The sequence below is a fragment of the Centroberyx gerrardi genome, chromosome 4 (genome assembly GCF_048128805.1).
Source record: "Centroberyx gerrardi isolate f3 chromosome 4, fCenGer3.hap1.cur.20231027, whole genome shotgun sequence".
Lineage (NCBI taxonomy): Eukaryota > Metazoa > Chordata > Actinopteri > Beryciformes > Berycidae > Centroberyx > Centroberyx gerrardi.
In genome coordinates, this window is record NC_136000.1 from 25854349 (window position 1) to 25870802 (window position 16454).

The window sequence follows — 16454 nt, forward strand, 5'->3', positions numbered from 1 at the left end:
CCACAAGAATAACTTGTATATAGTGCTGATATACCCAGTGTTTCTTAAGTAGGTATACATTTTTATATACATTATTAGTAGTCATTGTGTATTACATATTTTTCCTGTTTCCAGGTATACCTATTGGTTACGGACTGTTGAATGCTGAAATATTTTGTTAAAATGACTAAATACGTTAAAAAATGACAAATTAAACAGCTTTGTTTTTCATTATTAAAAATTGTATACCTACTTTTGAAACATGCTGTATTGTGCTTTTATTAGAAAAGGGGAAATGGTTGTACTGTATATCATGTACATTTTAACTAGTTCATCCAAAACAAATCCCCAGGGCTACAGAACCTGGAAATGTCCTAGAACTAAAAAGTTGTGACTTGGAAAATGACAAATAACTGTCAAAGTGAATGAACTTTAATTTTGTTTAAGCTGTAAAATATAGTAACCTGAGACTATCTACGGTTGTTAAACTTTGGCACCATGTATAGACCTAATGATCAAATTTGATCATTAGATGTGCATAGGTAGAAATCACATTTTGATAAACCTTGAGCTTGATGTGAATAGGTTCTTGGCTGTATTCCTACAGCAAGTTCGACATGCATATCTGGAAAAATGTTTACAATTTTCAAACATTAAAATGCCTGTTTTTCACATAGCAAAACGGATCAGGAGGTATATCAGTTATTTTCACAACATATTGCTGATTAGAGATGCAGACAAGTACTACTCATTAAAATCTAAATGTTTGAGTTTCAGCACCAATGTGTAGACCCCCTGCCACACTGACTGGACTGCCACAGCAGTGGCAAAAATAAAGCTTTGAGACTATGCAATGATGAGGCCCACTCTGGTGCCCTCATCACACAAATCCATCTAAGGTGATGTTTGATTATATGCAACAGTCAGAATCATAATAATGAGATCCAGTTGTTGAGTTATTACTCCTACTTTGTTTTCAAGGTTTAGATAATTAAGTGATGAAGCCTCTGGAAAAGCTGCTTTGAACCATCATGTCTGATTGGGATTTTTTTTTTTTTTTGATTGAAGACTGGGCAGTTTTATTTTGGCCCTCATACAAAGACTCAACACATGATCATCAATGAACTGAATGAAAACATTTCATTCAGTCAAGGACAGGAACCCTCATGCATGTATAAATCCGATCAGAATTTATACAACACTGCACACATTTTAAAGGGCAACAGCTAAGGCAAACAATGGCCACTACCACACAATTTCAGTTCGGGGTGGCCTGGTGTTTTTCATGAATATCCTTGTTTTCAATAAGGATAACGGCAAACAAAAAACCATCATACAAAAATATATGAATGAACACTTTCTAGCAGTGCATATTGAGAGTGCAAACAGGAAGATGCTCCGGCCTCCTCCGTACCCCGTCGCTGCACTCATGACTCGGTGAGCTCCATCAGTCTGTGCAGGATGCTCTTCTGTCCGCAGCGCACCTGCAGCGCCCTCTGCTGCCTGCCGCTCAGTCCCGCAAGCGCTACCTTGTCCTCTACTAGCGCCCGGTCGCTGTCCGCACCCTCCCCCGCCTTCCCGTCCCCATCTCCGTAGGAATTCAGAGTCAAGCGGGCCGCGGCGTGGATGAGCCGCCGCCACGGAGCCTTCAGTCCAGGGAGACCCTCGTTGGAGAAAGCCTCCTCGTCCTCCTCCTCTTCTTCTTCCTCCCATCCTTCGTTCTTTCTGAACTCCTGGAACTCCTCCTCTGACATGCACAGCACCTGGAGACAGAGAGAGGAGTATGAGATGATGAAGTAGAGTGGGAACTGGAGAAGAGACGGACATAACAAAACTACATGGGCCTCTGTTAACATGTTGATCCTAACGTTTCAGCGAGAAAGAAGTAGCTTCCTTGATAGAAGTGATGGGAATTCAAACTAATAGACTTCTCCATTAAAAATAGATGGGGCAGGCCATCTGCACTGGTTTCCATGGAGAGTTTCAGTGTTAACTTACAAGAATTAAATCTGGTAAATATTTAAACATTTATATACATAACATAAAGCATTCAGTGAAGTTTCCAATAACAGCAAAGCCTCAAAGGGTAGCCTGTCTGAAATGAGATGCTTTTTTCATGAACGGAAATGAATGCCAGAGCCATTTAAGGAGGTTTTTCCAGTATTCCGTGCTTGTTCAGTACAAATGCACACAATACACACAGCACTGTTCTGTGTATTCCCTTACCTTAAGCGTGGTGTGTAGCTCTGTGTCTGTGAGGCAGCCCTGCTTGCCGAAGATGAAGGCTCCTTTCTCTCCCACCGTCTGACACAGCATCCGCCACTTCTCCTCCACCAGCTGCCGGTCCAAATCGGACTGAATACCTGGGAGGAAGGAGCGGGAGGGAGAGGAGCAGATGAAGAGGAGTGGAGAGGGAGAGAGAGGAACAGAGGGTTTAGGGAAGGAGGGACGAGACAATGATAGCCCCTTCACACCAGACATTTTTACTTTAGACATCCTGGTTGAATGCCTAAAGTGTAAAGGTGTTGGAGTCGGTCACCTTGCGTGGCGACTCTGTAGAGGCTGGTCAGGGGGACGTCGGCGGTGTCGTTGCTGTTGCTACAGTACGACTCGCTGAAGCCGTACATGTGCAGCAGCTGCCAGTTGGCCATCTGCCCGTAGGTGTTAAATACCTCCTCCCCCTTTCTAATGGGGCGCACGCAAACCATCTTCAGACTGTCCTGAGAAAGACACCGAATGTAAGAGAACGAACGAGAGAAGAGGATATGAGACAGAGAGAAAGACATCTTCGGACACTCCTAAAAGACACTCACACAAATCAGACAACCAAAGGTTTGTCATGGCGACACAACAGTGACAGTGTTGTCACAACTGGAAAAGTGAAATCCCAGGCTCCGTTACTGTGATGCACTTTTTTTTAGTTTTGAAAAAAAAAAAAAAAAGATTTTCAATTATTGTCAATAAAAAATTTTAAAAAAAAGAACAAAATATTTTGGAAAACAGCATGGACTTACTACAGAACCTTCCTTATATAATCAGTATTTTCACTTTGGACTTGATAAAATGACATATGTTCATCAACAAGGGTTTTATTTTGAATTGTGACTGGAAGTTCTATTTTGATTACTCTGCCTGGCTTGACACTGGTACAGGGTTTTCCCTGCATAAATAATTTTCTGGCGGCCGCCGATCTGATTTTCTGGGTCGCCGACAATACATTTTGAAGAATTGAGGGGGAAAAAAACAACAATAAAATCCTTTTCAAAATCAGTTTTATGGTTGTTTGAATTTCTGACCAGCAGAGGACACTGTAACTAATCTCAGTACCTCACAAAACAGAACAAGAGAGATTTTCTCTTTTCTGCAGCTCCGCTCTGCCGCGACTTAAAAGCGCTGACTGCTGGTGTGTGCAAATATTGCCCTAGGTATAGAAGTTAAGTTAAAAGTATTTGATGAACTATTTTTTACTGAGCTCAGGAATAACAGCTGTCTACATAGCAAGTAATATTCTGATTAAATTTGTCAATTTCAACCTCAGTGAGTGACACCATCGATTTTAGCCTGGCAGCATAGACAGGTCTGAAATGATCTGGTTCAGTGATGTGTATTCCAGATGTATTCCTTGCAGACTAAACAACAGCAAACCATGAGATCTGGATGGGATATATTTGAAAAATATGTTTTCCTGTTTCCGACGTGTCCCCTCACCAGTGTGTACTCCAGATTGGCGTTGTGACTCGACACGTGGTTAAGCATGTCGGCCATGGGAACCATCATCGGTGGGTTGGGGGCCTTCTCCTCTTCCTCCTCCTCCTCCTCCTCTTCCTCCTCCTCTTCCTGGGGCTCTTGGAAACTACAGTGATAAGAAAGGAGAAACAGAGGAGATGACCGAGGGGAAGGAGCAGATGACACAAGTGAGAAGAAAGAAGGATGATGAAGGCAAAGAGGATCCAAATGTTGTTCGTCTCATGCCTGCTAACCTGTACGCCATGACAAAGGCCACCAGCTTTGTGTAGAGCTCCAGGGTGTGTGTGTTGGGGTTCCAGAGATCAGGGTGCCTGCCGATGAAGGGCAGGACCACGTCTGTGTATTCCCTCTGGATGTTGGCCAGGTCTGTGTCCACCGCCTCTGGAACGCCTGTTCCCCTCAACAGTCTGTCTCTCTCCTCTTTGGCCCTGGAACAATAATCAATCACGGTAAAGGATGCTAGACTTAAAATACTGACAGCAGGACAGCAGCAGAGTCTTCTTTTAAGATGCTAGATAGGTCTGGAATAAATAGAAGAAGAACTGGGTAGTTAGCATGAGCAGTGACAGCCATCATAGCTGAACAAAGAAAAGAGCGCCATGTAGAAACTCAAACTGCATCAACAGAATATCCAAGGAAAAAGACGTCACAGTACTGGACACACTGTTTGATTGACCGGTGATCTGTGGGAAGTGCAGTGCAGAAACACCACAGCAATGAGCGCTGAGCACCAAGGATGGAGACAAAATTTAAAAAAAAGGAACTTTATATAGTTTACACGTACATCAAGTTAAATTAGTCTCCTTTGTGTGTCACTTTCAATCCAATCAATTAGTAGAAAATTTGACCTGACATTCTTGCTGGGAAACGTATACACTGATTGAAGATTGTTCCTCACCAGAACATGGGCTGGTCCAGCGCCCTGAAGTCAGTCCAGAGGGAGAGGTAGGGACCCCAGTGGGACTGCGGGTTAGTGTACTCATACAGCAGAGCCAGCAGCAGGGGAACCCAGCCCGACGAGTTCTCCAGAGAGGCCTTGTCTGGGAAGGAGAGAGAGAGAGAGAGCGAGAGGGGTAGAAACAGAGAGATCAGCCTCGATCGCACATGTAGCTGCAGTATGAGTTTGCAAAGATCAATATATAATCAATACAGAAACGCAGATCTGTGGGGCATGTGAGCAAATGGATCAACAGAAAGACAGTGTGTCTGACAGTCAAAAGGAGACAGTCTTTCCTCCCTGCAAAGAAACAATTCCGGGGTTGAAAAGACTGCATGGTATTTATCAGGATACAATTTCAATGCTTAAATATCAGTATAGGTCCATTCATGCTTTTCTGTCCCTGCTTGTCACCTTGTTCCAGCAGGGCAGAGACCTTGGTTGTTCCCTGGTGGAGAAGAGCAGATCTGGGGATGGTGAACAGAACCTCCCCCTCCTCTATGTCCTGTTTAGCCAGCATGCCATACTCTGCCACTGTCCCCTCTTTGCTCACATACACCTGAGAGGGAGAGAGAGACGTCCAGCACAAGGCACAATGTCGCTCACCTATATTACCTAAGAAATTATCTGTGTATCACAGTTTTAAGGAGACAATAATTAATGAGTGTGTCAATAAGTGAGTGAATAGTTGGCTGGCTGAATGACAGAAAGATTCAAAGCTGAGGAACCTAATGAATCTGGATGATTGATTGACTGCACAAGTCTGGGATACACACAGAGCTCAGAGTACAATAATGACTGACTGACTGGATGGCCAACAAACAGACATAGACAGGTTGATTTGACAGATTAACTAATACAGGCTGTCTGAGATTATTGTGTAGGTTGCGATAATAATTACCTTATTGCTGAGTACCAGGCCGACTCGGTCACACCATTGTAGAAAGTTCTGCAGAGGCTTGAGCTCTGAGCCTTCGTCTACCTGTCAGCAAAGAGGTCACATGGATATAAACATCATCAACACCAAAACAACAAAAAGGAATATGGCCGGAGGTGTGTGTGACTGTTCTCTGCCAGCGACAAAGTAGTTGACTGTTCGACAGTCCACATGATTTCAACCGGCTGACAAATCCAAGGTAGCCTGCTGTGTAACTTTGGTTAACTTTTATGAAGTATGTATGATTGTAAATAAAGATGATGATTTGTTATGGTGTCATGATATAATAAATGATGGAATGATTACCGGCTAGCCTGCCAATCCAATGTTTTAATTTGCCATTATTCTAACAACCAACCAACCTATCAATCCATAATCAAACAAAAAGCCACAAGCATGAAAACTAAATAGATTTACTTCTAGAATGAAGGCATGTCCACACTACCATACTGGTACCATCAATGACAACAATCACCATCCCAACCAATATGCAACATATTAATAGATAAGATGAGCTAGTTCACACACATTGACAATACAGATACAGGTAGACAAGATGTCAAACTCCTAGGCTACACTGCAGTCATCCATAATCGTTCAAAGTCTAGCTCTCCATTTGCACTGTTTCTCAAGTCAAGTCAAGTCAAGTTTATTTATATAGCCCTTTATCACAAGCATGTCTCAGAGGACTTTACAGAGAATGTGTCTAGCTAGATCTAACTAAACACAATCAGTGATGAACAAAATTATGTAGGACAAACATAGTGAAAAACACAAGGTAGGCAGGAGCAGATTTAGCAATAATAATATAAGACTTTTCACACAGGCAAATTAAAAATAACCCTGACTTTAGCCCAGGGCTATCTGACTGGCTCCTTTATCCCAAGGAGGACTTGTGTGCGCTGTTGCTAGGAAACCGTGCTGTCCATGGCTGTTTCCCGTAGCCAGTGACGACGTTGCTGCTGTCTTAACATTATCCACTAGTTAAGAAATGGACTGCTTAGCATATGGTTATCTTGGCTAACAGCTGGACAGGAGTTAGCTTAACCCCTTCCCCACTCAGCGAACAGATAGCCCTGTTTTTAAACGAGTTTCTGGAGATAGCCCTGCTCCGGAGCAGGTTCAGATAGCCCTGGGCTAAAGTCGGGCTTATACGACTTTAGCCCGTTTATACTGTCCAATTTGCCTGTGTGAACTGTTCGTTAGCCCAGGGCTACGGAAGGACTCTGCCCCAGGCTAAGTGCAGTGTGAAAAGCCTGTAAAGATAACGTTAGCTAAGGAGACCGCTGCTACGTAGAGAAAGACAGCAGCGTGTACTGGGGCTGGCTAACAGCTAGATACACGCACAAATAACGGCTCAAGCAAAATCAGCATCGTTCTTCGGTTAAAATGGATTAACGCTAAATTCTAACCTTGGGTCTTTTCGCTTCTGTTGCCATTTTGAGAATCCAAGAGTCAAAGCGGTCTTGTCAGCTGCCCAACTAGCCTCAGGGAAACGTTGTCTCAGGAGCATGCGGACTAGAGCAACACATGGGCTAAGTTTGACCAAAATGGAGGCTTGTAGGCGGTGGACATGCAGCCACATACATCCGACCAATCAATGACCTCACAACCCCTCCTACAGGTCAACATGCAGACAAGATGGGGTTTTTTTGTTCAAATTTTGTTACACATATTTAATTTAGTATTTGTTTAGCATTAGTTTCCCTTTTCCCCCTCCCTCATGCCATCATCCTTAAACAATGTAAATACAGAAAATATACTGTATACACACATACATAGATACATTTATCTATACCCACACCAAACCCTCTCCCCCCACGGGTAAAGGCCTACTGTCAAGGTCCAATCTGTAATTACTTTCACAATAAAAAATAAAAATAAAAAATAAAAAATAAAAAGCTTTTAGAAGGCAGAAATTCTTGAAAATCAATTTAAGAATGAGATTAAAAATCAATAAATTACTGAATTCACTCTCTTGCCGTAGTAATCATATTCCTCCAGACCTCAATTGTTTCAGAGCTAGCCCCATTGAGTTTTGCTGTAGATAATTACATTATTAAAATATCTGATACCAGCTGAGTCCATTTTTGGGAGAACATGGGGATGTTGCCACCTCATTACTAACATCTTCTTTGCAGCTGTACAGCCTGCCAAGCAGAGACACTTTTGATTTAATGACATATTGAAAGAAGTATCATCAAAGATGGATAATTAGATGCATTGTATTTTATTGTATTCAGTGTATTAGATAGGAAATCAGTTACTTCCTTCCAGAAAGATCTAACAAGAGGACATTCCCACATCATATAATGGTTTAAAGAACATTAAGTACAATTAGGTGATGAAATAAGCTGCATACAGTATCTTCTCTTTGGGGTTAAGTAGTATCTGTGTATGAACTTGAAATGGATCAGCTGTTTTTCCAGATCCTCTCCTAGTTTATTGATTGAACATGATCAGAGAGATCTATATTCCAAAATAATTGAATATAATTAATAGATATCTTTCAGCTGTTATACAGGTTGCAAATAAAGGCAAATACATCAGCTTCCTCTACCTGCCCGTGTCCGTGAAGAGAGCAGTGAAGAGGTGGATATTCTTCCAACAGATATAAAAAGAAAGAAAACATTACACATTGTAATAACCCATGAACAAGCCTTCTTGGGAATTCATCAAGCAAAATATATAGTTAGACCATTAAATACTTGAAAGAAACTGGCTTAGCTGATAGAATATGATATCTTTTTTCCCTGCATAATCTCCTGCAGATACCAGTGGAAAGATCCAAAGGAAGCCAAAAGCCATGTATTCAGCCAATGAGCTGTTTCCCGACAAGATGATTTCAATGTGACTATTTCAAAATTTAGCAGTTTTTCATAATATACGTACCATATGGTACGTGGGAAGTCAGAAAGTAACGGGAGTAGAGCAAACGCATTGTTGATTTTGTTATTTTCATAGGATTTGTTGACGGTAAGCAATGCATTAAAAAACACCGGCCTTATCCTTTAAACCACTTGTACTGAGTAGCTCCTGATGGCCAACAGTAGAAGACTGTGGCTGTACTGGGCAGCTCTCAGCTTTCAGTGTGAAACTGTCTGATTGTGAAGCATGACAGGGCTGAAAACGTGCGTGGTGCTGTGTCGACATTCCCTGGATAAATAAGGATAAAAAAGTTTAGCCTTGCTAGTGTGGTTGAGTGTAGCATAAGTCCTCTCCTGGGATCATGACCTTGACGTGGTGGAGAGGCTTGTGTGATCCAGTGATCCTCAGATCTTCGTCATTAGCAGCAGTGACTTCCTGGTAAACAGGTCTGAGGTGAGGCTCCAGACGAACAATGATCCACTAATGCAGTTCCTATAGTGGTGAACATTAGGAAACAGCACTAGGAGGATTCAGTGTTTTTCATTGATCTGACTTTGTATTGTTAAGTTTTTATGGATTTTATTTATTATTATTTTATTGTATGTAAAGCACTCTGTTCTGAAGTGTGCTACAGAAATAAAGGTCTTACCATTGGTATTATTACAGGACCTCCTGGACCTACAGGATTTCATAATAGGCTAAAATCAATGCAACATTGGCAGGTTGAATGGCTAAAGAAGCACAGCAATAAATTGCCACAACAATAACTCAAATATTTTTTTTGCATTGCTTTGCGGAAAAATTTGAAGTTTCATGATCATGGGCAGATGGGAAAATATGGACAGGGTTTCTTCACAGGTCTGGAAAGTCTGGAGATGGGTCACAGCGATTATCCTGATGATGAAATTGTGAACAACACAGGAGGTATTTCCAGCTGCTACTGTAGCTTGTCTGCATTTTCTTTTCCAGAAAATTAATTGCTTTGAGACATACAGTACTGAGAGCTCTCTCTCTTTCACTCCCCCTTCACACACCCACACCCACCCACCCGCCCACACAACCACCCACCCACACAGACACACCCACCCACACAAATCACAGAAGAAAAGTGAGTGAGCAACTTTGGTAATTTATTAACCAAATACTCAAATAACACTCAGTGATCCATGCAGTTAAACATTAGACTGAACATAATCTCTCTAAACAAGTCATTCCCTTTCACACACTGCCTGCCCTCCATTATATGTTAGCAGAGCCTATTTGGCCCTGCTGATCAAGTGTTTTTCTGACTGCCTTGAACCGAATGTGACTTTGAACTATATATTATACTACATATTGGGTGTTATTTCCCTATATCATGCATTCGCATATGTTGGGGCATTTCATGAATCCCAACAGGTTGCTGTGTGCTCCCTGTCAGTCAATCCCCAATTACAATGTGAAACACACCACATTAGCGTGATTACCAGCAGCAAAGTTTACCAAGAAGAATTACAGGTGGGTTTTCAAACACATTTTCCCTAAATCAGCAGTTAATAATGGGGATGTTTTTGATAATTCCCAATCCCCCCTAAAACTGGCTCCCCTCAGGTTTTGAGTCCTACTCTTCTCCTCCTCTTCTTCCCGGTCTCCTCCTCAGCCCTCCCGGCTCTCTCGGAGTCTGACGATCATGCGGTAGGGTTTAGGGGCCTGGGTGACCCCGAAGACCGGAGTGTAGTCTGGCTGTCCTGCGTCCTCTGGCCAGATGAACTGGAACTTCCTCAGCAGAGTCACCAAGATGAGGAAGAGCTCCATACGAGCCAGGCCCTCTCCAAGACACATACGGGGACCTGGGATACACAAGTAAACAATAACAACATTATCAATGACAACAACAGGCCCTCCCCTGGAAACAGATGGTGACCGCGGATATGCAAGTGCACAATAACAACATCAATCCCCCGCCTCCCACACACAGACGCTGTACATATATAGAAGTGAAATACATTATGTAAACAAAAACAATTTAGGCAGGCCCTTCCATAGACCTATGGACTCACGATTTTGGATGTAAACAACCATAGGAAGGCATCCTGGGATATGAGCCATGAACTGAGAAGCCATCATTGTTTTGTGCATTGTTAAAGGTGCTACATGTAGCATCTTTAAACATCAACCATTGTCAAAATAATTGTGATACCTTGTTGTGATTACTGTAAAAAACGCTATCTGGCTATTTCACACCAGTGCTAGTTTTTCTCAAAAGTTGAAGTTGAAGGTAAAGCAATCCAGCAGATTTGCCGTGTGAAGACGGGGACAAAGCCCCTCGCCCTCAGGACTCAGGACCCACGCCGCTCCACAGGGCTTGGCACCGGCAGGGATTGGACTCTGAGAAATCAGTTTCCAGCGGCGCGGTGGCTCAATGTGGTTAGTAAACTCACAGGAACAAGGTCACAGGTTTCTCAGCGACGGTCTCGATCGCTTGCGGTAATTCTACGAATTCTCACCAACAGAGAAAGGCATAAACGCCTCCAGTTTCAGCAGCTCCCCCTGATCGTTGAGGAAGTTTTCAGGGTTGAATTCATGAGGGAACTTCCACTGTTCCTCCTCATACAGCACTGACGACAGGTTAGGGATGACCAAGGTTCCCTGAGGGAAAAGGTGGAAGCGGGGTTTGAAGTCAGAACATAGACAAGTTATGAAAGGAGTAAAAGTGACCTAGGTAGAATGCCTTCATTCCTCCATTTTTTCTTAAACAGGGCTGCGTATCCATGAAAAAAGATCCACTCTACTTCAAACAAGGGCAATCTGCTCTTACCTTGGGTATCTGGTATCCCATGAGCTCAGTGTCCTTGGTGGTGGAGTGGAAGACACTGAGAGGCAGAGAGCTGGAGAAACGCTGGGCTTCCTGGATCACTGCCTGCAAGGAAAGATAAAATTTTCTATCAATCTATTATATGATAGAGACTAAACTGAATCAGAATACCCATCCTTGTGTATAATCTTGTACCACAGCACCTGCATGTACAGCATCCTGTGTCTGTCTTCAAAACTGGCCTGATCCTTTCCCTCCAGCACCTGGTCTATCTCCTGCTGACAACGCTCTGTGACAGAACAGAAATCAGTTCAGTTTATTCACAGCAGTCGTTAAACACAGCACATGTTAGAAACCGGCGCAGCCAGACTCCGGGACTCACCCTGGACGTCGGGGTGGGTCATGAGGTAGAGCACAGCGAAGCGGATGGTGTTGGAGGTGGTGTCTGTCCCGGCAAACAGCAGGTCCAGCAACATCACCACCATCTGGTCTTCATCAAACACATTGCCCTCCTCCGCATTCTGAGGAACAGGCAGGGAGTGGGGGCGGGGGGGGAAGCAGATGACACAAGTTGAGGAGAGAGGGGAAGGGAAGGGAAGGGAAGGGAAAGTGAAGAGACGGGATGAGACTTCCTGTTGGAAAACACACATACTCGGCCCCTTACCCTCTTGTCCATCTGGTCAAGGTAACTGTCTATGACGTCCCGGGGCTGGTTTGGGGAGCGCGAGGCTCTGTGCTGCTCTACGATGTCCATGACATGATGTTTGATGGTGCAGTAGGCCTTGAGAGGGTTCTGGAAGGGCAGCGGCAGGCTCCTCAGCAGGGGCATGGTGTCGTAGATCTACAACAATAATAATAATAACGCAGGAAAGTACAAGTGTAAGTCAGACTTGTTTTGTTTTGGGGTTTTTGACAAGTTTTGCGTGCCCTATAAGGACATAAAACCTTCTCACCATATAAATGACCATGCACAACTTTCAGGTCAAGTGAAAAAGTGGGAAAACACCCGAATTGAATTCTCAAGGCGGTCACAGGAGAGCAGCAACCCTAACCTCACATCTTCGTTAGCCCCTGAATCATAAATGGAACACCTACCATCCCCCAGGGTCCGTTGGCGATTTTGGAGTTGTCGGCCATCATCTTGATCATGGCCTGGAAAAACTCGTGCTCGTAATCGTAGCGCGCCCCGAACATAATGGAGCAGATGATGTCACAGGAAGCGTTGTGGAACAAGGTCTGAGGGTCCATCGACTTTCCTGGGTCGAGTAATAAGAAGACGAGGCATTATTAGGCTGCACTGCAGAAGATATGTTTACAATGAGTGTATTTACATGCACGTCAATGTCCCGTAAATATTTAGGATTGTCAAATATTCCATGTTTGAGTTCATATTGTGATCCCAACCATCCAAGTACCCAGAAAAGAGTTTGTATATACTCTTGATTACACCTCTGCCTACACTGGTACTGACCAATGCTCTTCTGCAGCACAGCAGCAACATGGTCTACCTCTCTCAGAATCCTCTCCTCCATGGACTGCTTCCCCAGACCAAAGTTCCTCAGGGTCATCAGAGCAAAGCGACGGTGCTCCCTCCAACCGGGGCCGTAGTCTGCCATGATCACACCTAAAATAATAATTGTGGGACTGTATATTATTGTCATTAATAATAATATACATTCTTATGGATTCATGCTCTTTGCAACTTTCATTAATCTCCATAACTCGAAACATGGCCTATTTCACTTTGACATTTATAAACATCAGCAACATAAACAAATATGTACTATATGTGTGTATAGCCATTGTAGCACTTAAACACACCTTTGCCTTGTGTTAGGTGGCTGAGCAGCAGTCCATTAGGACGTCCGGCAAAGTCAGTTGCCTTGGTAACAAGGGCTTCCCTCATAGCCTTGGTCCCATTCAGAATGACTGCTGGCCGGCCACCAAAGTACAGGCTGAAAACCTTGCCATAGCGAACACTGAGCTAGGGCAGAAAAAGAGAACAGTCAGTTAGCTGATTGGATGGTTTGTCAGTTAGAGTTAGTCAGTCATTCAGTTAGTTGATTGGTTGCTGAACACCTTGGCATTGATAGAGAACAGTCAGCTAGGGCAGAACGCGAGAGACCGGTCAGGCAATAACTGTTAGATAATAATAATAATAATAGATAATTAGTTAATTGGTTGCTGAACCCTTGCGATAGTTAACACTAATCTAGGACAGCATAAAAGAGTCACATGGTTGGTTGGTGGGTGGTTGGTCAGCTGATCAGCAGGTGGTTGGTAGTTATTTGGCTAATTGGTTAGTTGCTGAGATAAGTTGCCATAGCAAACACTCAGCTATGGCAGCATGAGAGAAACTCAGTTAATTAGTAAGTTAGTTAGTTAGTTGTTGTTATTTGGTGTGTTGTTTTTAGTGAGCTGATTGGTTGATGTGTTTTTATCAGGTAGGCCAGTATTGCCTGACAGTAAATTAGACCCACAACACCTCCAACAGACTCAGTTGTAAAGTAGAGTTTCCCAGCACCACCCATCTGCATGTCCACTCTGTCAACAATTACCTACACTACACTTGGACTTACACTTATTAGATTAGATTAGATTGACTTCACTGTTCATGGAAGTGGAACTTTGCCTTCCACTTTGCCATACTTACAGTATGTGGGAGTAGCCACATACTGTAAGGTCATTAAAATGACATACAATACATACAAAGCATCTGGTAGTGCAGATGAATGGTTGCAGCACATGAATCATTGTATTATAATATGTGTGTGGAAATGATTGTGCAAAATAATTCAATTATCTTCCATTCAAGAGTTAAGCTGAATGAATTTCATATGTGACTATCTTTACCATGTAGTATTCTACATCACCCACTCCGAGTTCCCAATCCCTCCAGACTGAATATTTGATCACCTGGTATTACCAGGTCACATATCTGTTACAGTTTGTTATAACTGACTGGACTATCAGATGAGTGGGGACTGCCATATAGGACAATACAGTGAGTGTCAGAAAGTTTAGTCAATCACAGTCAAAGTTTAGTCAATCATCTTGTACTCCAAAAAATGTTAAATCAGATGATAGAATTATCTGCAAATACTATTTGACTCATCTCTGAATATTGCATGAGTACATGAATTTGGTATCCAACTGTTTTCATGAAGTAAAATTGGATTTTACCCTCTCCAGATCTCCAATGGTATTCTCCAGATTGAGCTGCAGCAGGTTTCCAAAGATAGGGACGGGCTGGGGGCCTGGGGGGAAGTTTTTAGCCCTGCGGGTCCGAAAGAGGAAGACCAGGAGACAAATAGCCAGCCAGAGGAGAAACAGAGATCCAAACATGGTGGAACTTGGTGCTGATTTGTGAGCCGTTTGCTCACAAATCCCGGACACACACTCTCTCACACATCTTCACACACACAGAGTCCTGCTTGATAAGCACACACCACCACGCGAATGGAATGGTTTCATTGGCTGCTGGGGAGGTGTGTTATATCCCATTCACTTACAAGAAATATATTGGCCCATTGTTCCTTTTTCTATACAATCTTCCTGAATGCCTTGAAGTGTACTAAAGAGTGCTGTTTTGGCCTGCTTGCTGCTGATTTCCTAGTGCTGTAAACAGCTGGGTGAATTATTGTATTTTTTCAACTGTATACATTGTATTTTTTCCAAATAATTATTTTATTTTTTTTATGTTCTGGTGCATACATAATTTGTTTAGTGTTATTGTATATATGTATGAATGACTGAGCTGAACTGAAATGCTTGTGGCCTTCTTATCTTGTGGCCAGGTTCAGGTAGCATTCACTAAGCAGTGTTTTTCAAACTTTCTAGACCTGCAGTTTTAAGTGTTTCTCATAAACTACATACACAAAAGCCCTGAAAACAGATGTTAGGGGCTATTGTGTGGGCCAATATAACAACATTGAACTTGCTTTTGGGCTGCTAGTGTTTTATGAAGCCTACCTTTTACGGGACTTGAGAGAAAGACTTATACAATAATAATATAATATAATAATATAATAATTTAGGGGCCCATTTTCGCTTTCCCCAAAACCAAATCATGGTTATGACCCAGAAATAGAAAAAGATCACATAGCCTCCTTCCTCACAGCTGTCCACAGTCTACACATTGAACGCTAGACTTTAAGTACGGCTATAATACAGTAGCTTAATTAATGATTAAATTAATAGCCATGTAATTACAGAACAGCATCAAACCTGGGAAAAAGAACAACTGAATGCATTTCACAAAATTTACCTGTGGAAGTCACATAATTTTGAAGATTGCAATTGTAGGGTTGGCACCTACATACATACATACATACATACCACTCAATATTTACAATGAGCCAAACCCACTAAACCCTGCCAAAAATAAAAGGTATGAGCCAGCTACACACAACCCATGATGTCTATCAACATTACAAAGTTATACATTTTCATCATTTCATATTCTGTTCACGAAGGCCAACATAGCTAACATCATGACCAACTACCATACAAAATAGATGTTTACATGTTGTTCCATGACAATCTAAAAAATAGTTTCTAATTTAGACCCACTTCTACGATACTATATGATACAATACCATACAATATGATACAATATAATATTGTAAGATGCAATACAATACGACACAATACAACAAAGAAACAAAGTAAGTTTCACCGTTAACACGTGCAGAAATGTTTTCAATAGGCTATAGGGAAATGAATATGTGGGTTAGAGCTTTGCATGACTGAGCAGGAGATACATATGCTGCTGGTATTTTTATGCATGAACTGTGACTTACTGCTGAAGGAGAGCGATTTATCAAGGTTGGGTTCACAGGTATGGACAGCTATGCAATCTCTCAATCTCTTCACCCTTTAGCACCAGATGGAACTGGGTACGATTTCCTCAGGTTTTATGGTGTCAAGTTGCAAGACGTTACAGTCCGCTCCCTTAATGACCAGATTAAGATTAGATTGGATTAAAGATTGAGGCTCGATTTTTCTTTCAAAGGTTGGGATACATGGGTTTCCCACACTGGTTTTTCAGATCTCTTTTGGTATTAAGAGCCTTTCAATTCCCAATAATACAGGTGTGTCCAAGTCAAGTTCATTTTGTGCCCGCATCATTCATGGGGGACATGTGAGCTGTGAGATTTACCTTTGCACCACCTTATGTAGCTCTCATACCT

General features: G+C 42.5%; 2 protein-coding genes across 3 annotated transcripts; both read right to left on the reverse strand.

The window, feature by feature from the left end:
• Positions 1-368: 368 nt before the first annotated feature.
• setd6 (SET domain containing 6, protein lysine methyltransferase) lies at positions 369-7140 on the reverse strand. Of its 2 annotated transcripts, none has more exons than XM_071902260.2 (9): positions 7013-7140; positions 5565-5645; positions 5078-5222; positions 4625-4766; positions 3960-4154; positions 3688-3832; positions 2519-2699; positions 2206-2342; positions 369-1742 (listed from the first exon to the last, which is right to left on the reverse strand). In XM_071902260.2, exons 1-9 carry the CDS (start codon positions 7037-7039, stop codon positions 1407-1409), a joined length of 1389 nt encoding a protein of 462 aa, XP_071758361.2. In that variant the 5' UTR covers positions 7040-7140; the 3' UTR covers positions 369-1406. The 2 variants fall into 2 exon arrangements, with proteins under 2 accessions (XP_071758361.2, XP_071758362.2); XM_071902261.2 differs by having other exon boundaries at positions 5565-5641; positions 7013-7071.
• A 2963-nt stretch (positions 7141-10103) lies between these two features.
• On the reverse strand, positions 10104-14607 carry LOC139914061 (cytochrome P450 2F2-like). Its single transcript, XM_078283282.1, has 10 exons — positions 14446-14607; positions 13084-13246; positions 12734-12886; positions 12358-12518; positions 11927-12103; positions 11645-11783; positions 11466-11551; positions 11266-11367; positions 10955-11096; positions 10104-10297 (listed from the first exon to the last, which is right to left on the reverse strand). Exons 1-10 carry the CDS (start codon positions 14605-14607, stop codon positions 10104-10106), a joined length of 1479 nt encoding a protein of 492 aa, XP_078139408.1.
• Between the last annotated feature and the right edge of the window lie 1847 nt (positions 14608-16454).

Bases quoted from the DNA above. Each gene is read 5' to 3' on its own strand.
- LOC139914061 (XM_078283282.1), bottom strand. From the start codon at position 14,607: ATGTTTGGATCTCTGTTTCTCCTCTGGCTGGCTATTTGTCTCCTGGTC. The intron at 13,247-14,445 runs GTAAAATCCAAT...TTTCTGCCCTAG, and splicing joins CCATTGGAGATCTGGAGAGG to CTCAGTGTTCGCTATGGCAA. The intron at 11,368-11,465 runs GTGCTGTGGTAC...CTTTCCTTGCAG, and splicing joins ACAGGATGCTGTACATGCAG to GCAGTGATCCAGGAAGCCCA.
- setd6 (XM_071902260.2), bottom strand. From the start codon at position 7,039: ATGGCAACAGAAGCGAAAAGACCCAAG. The intron at 5,646-7,012 runs GTTAGAATTTAG...CTTTGCTGACAG, and splicing joins CAGAAGCGAAAAGACCCAAG to GTAGACGAAGGCTCAGAGCT. The intron at 4,155-4,624 runs GTGAGGAACAAT...TTATTGTTCCAG, and splicing joins CTGGACCAGCCCATGTTCTG to GGCCAAAGAGGAGAGAGACA.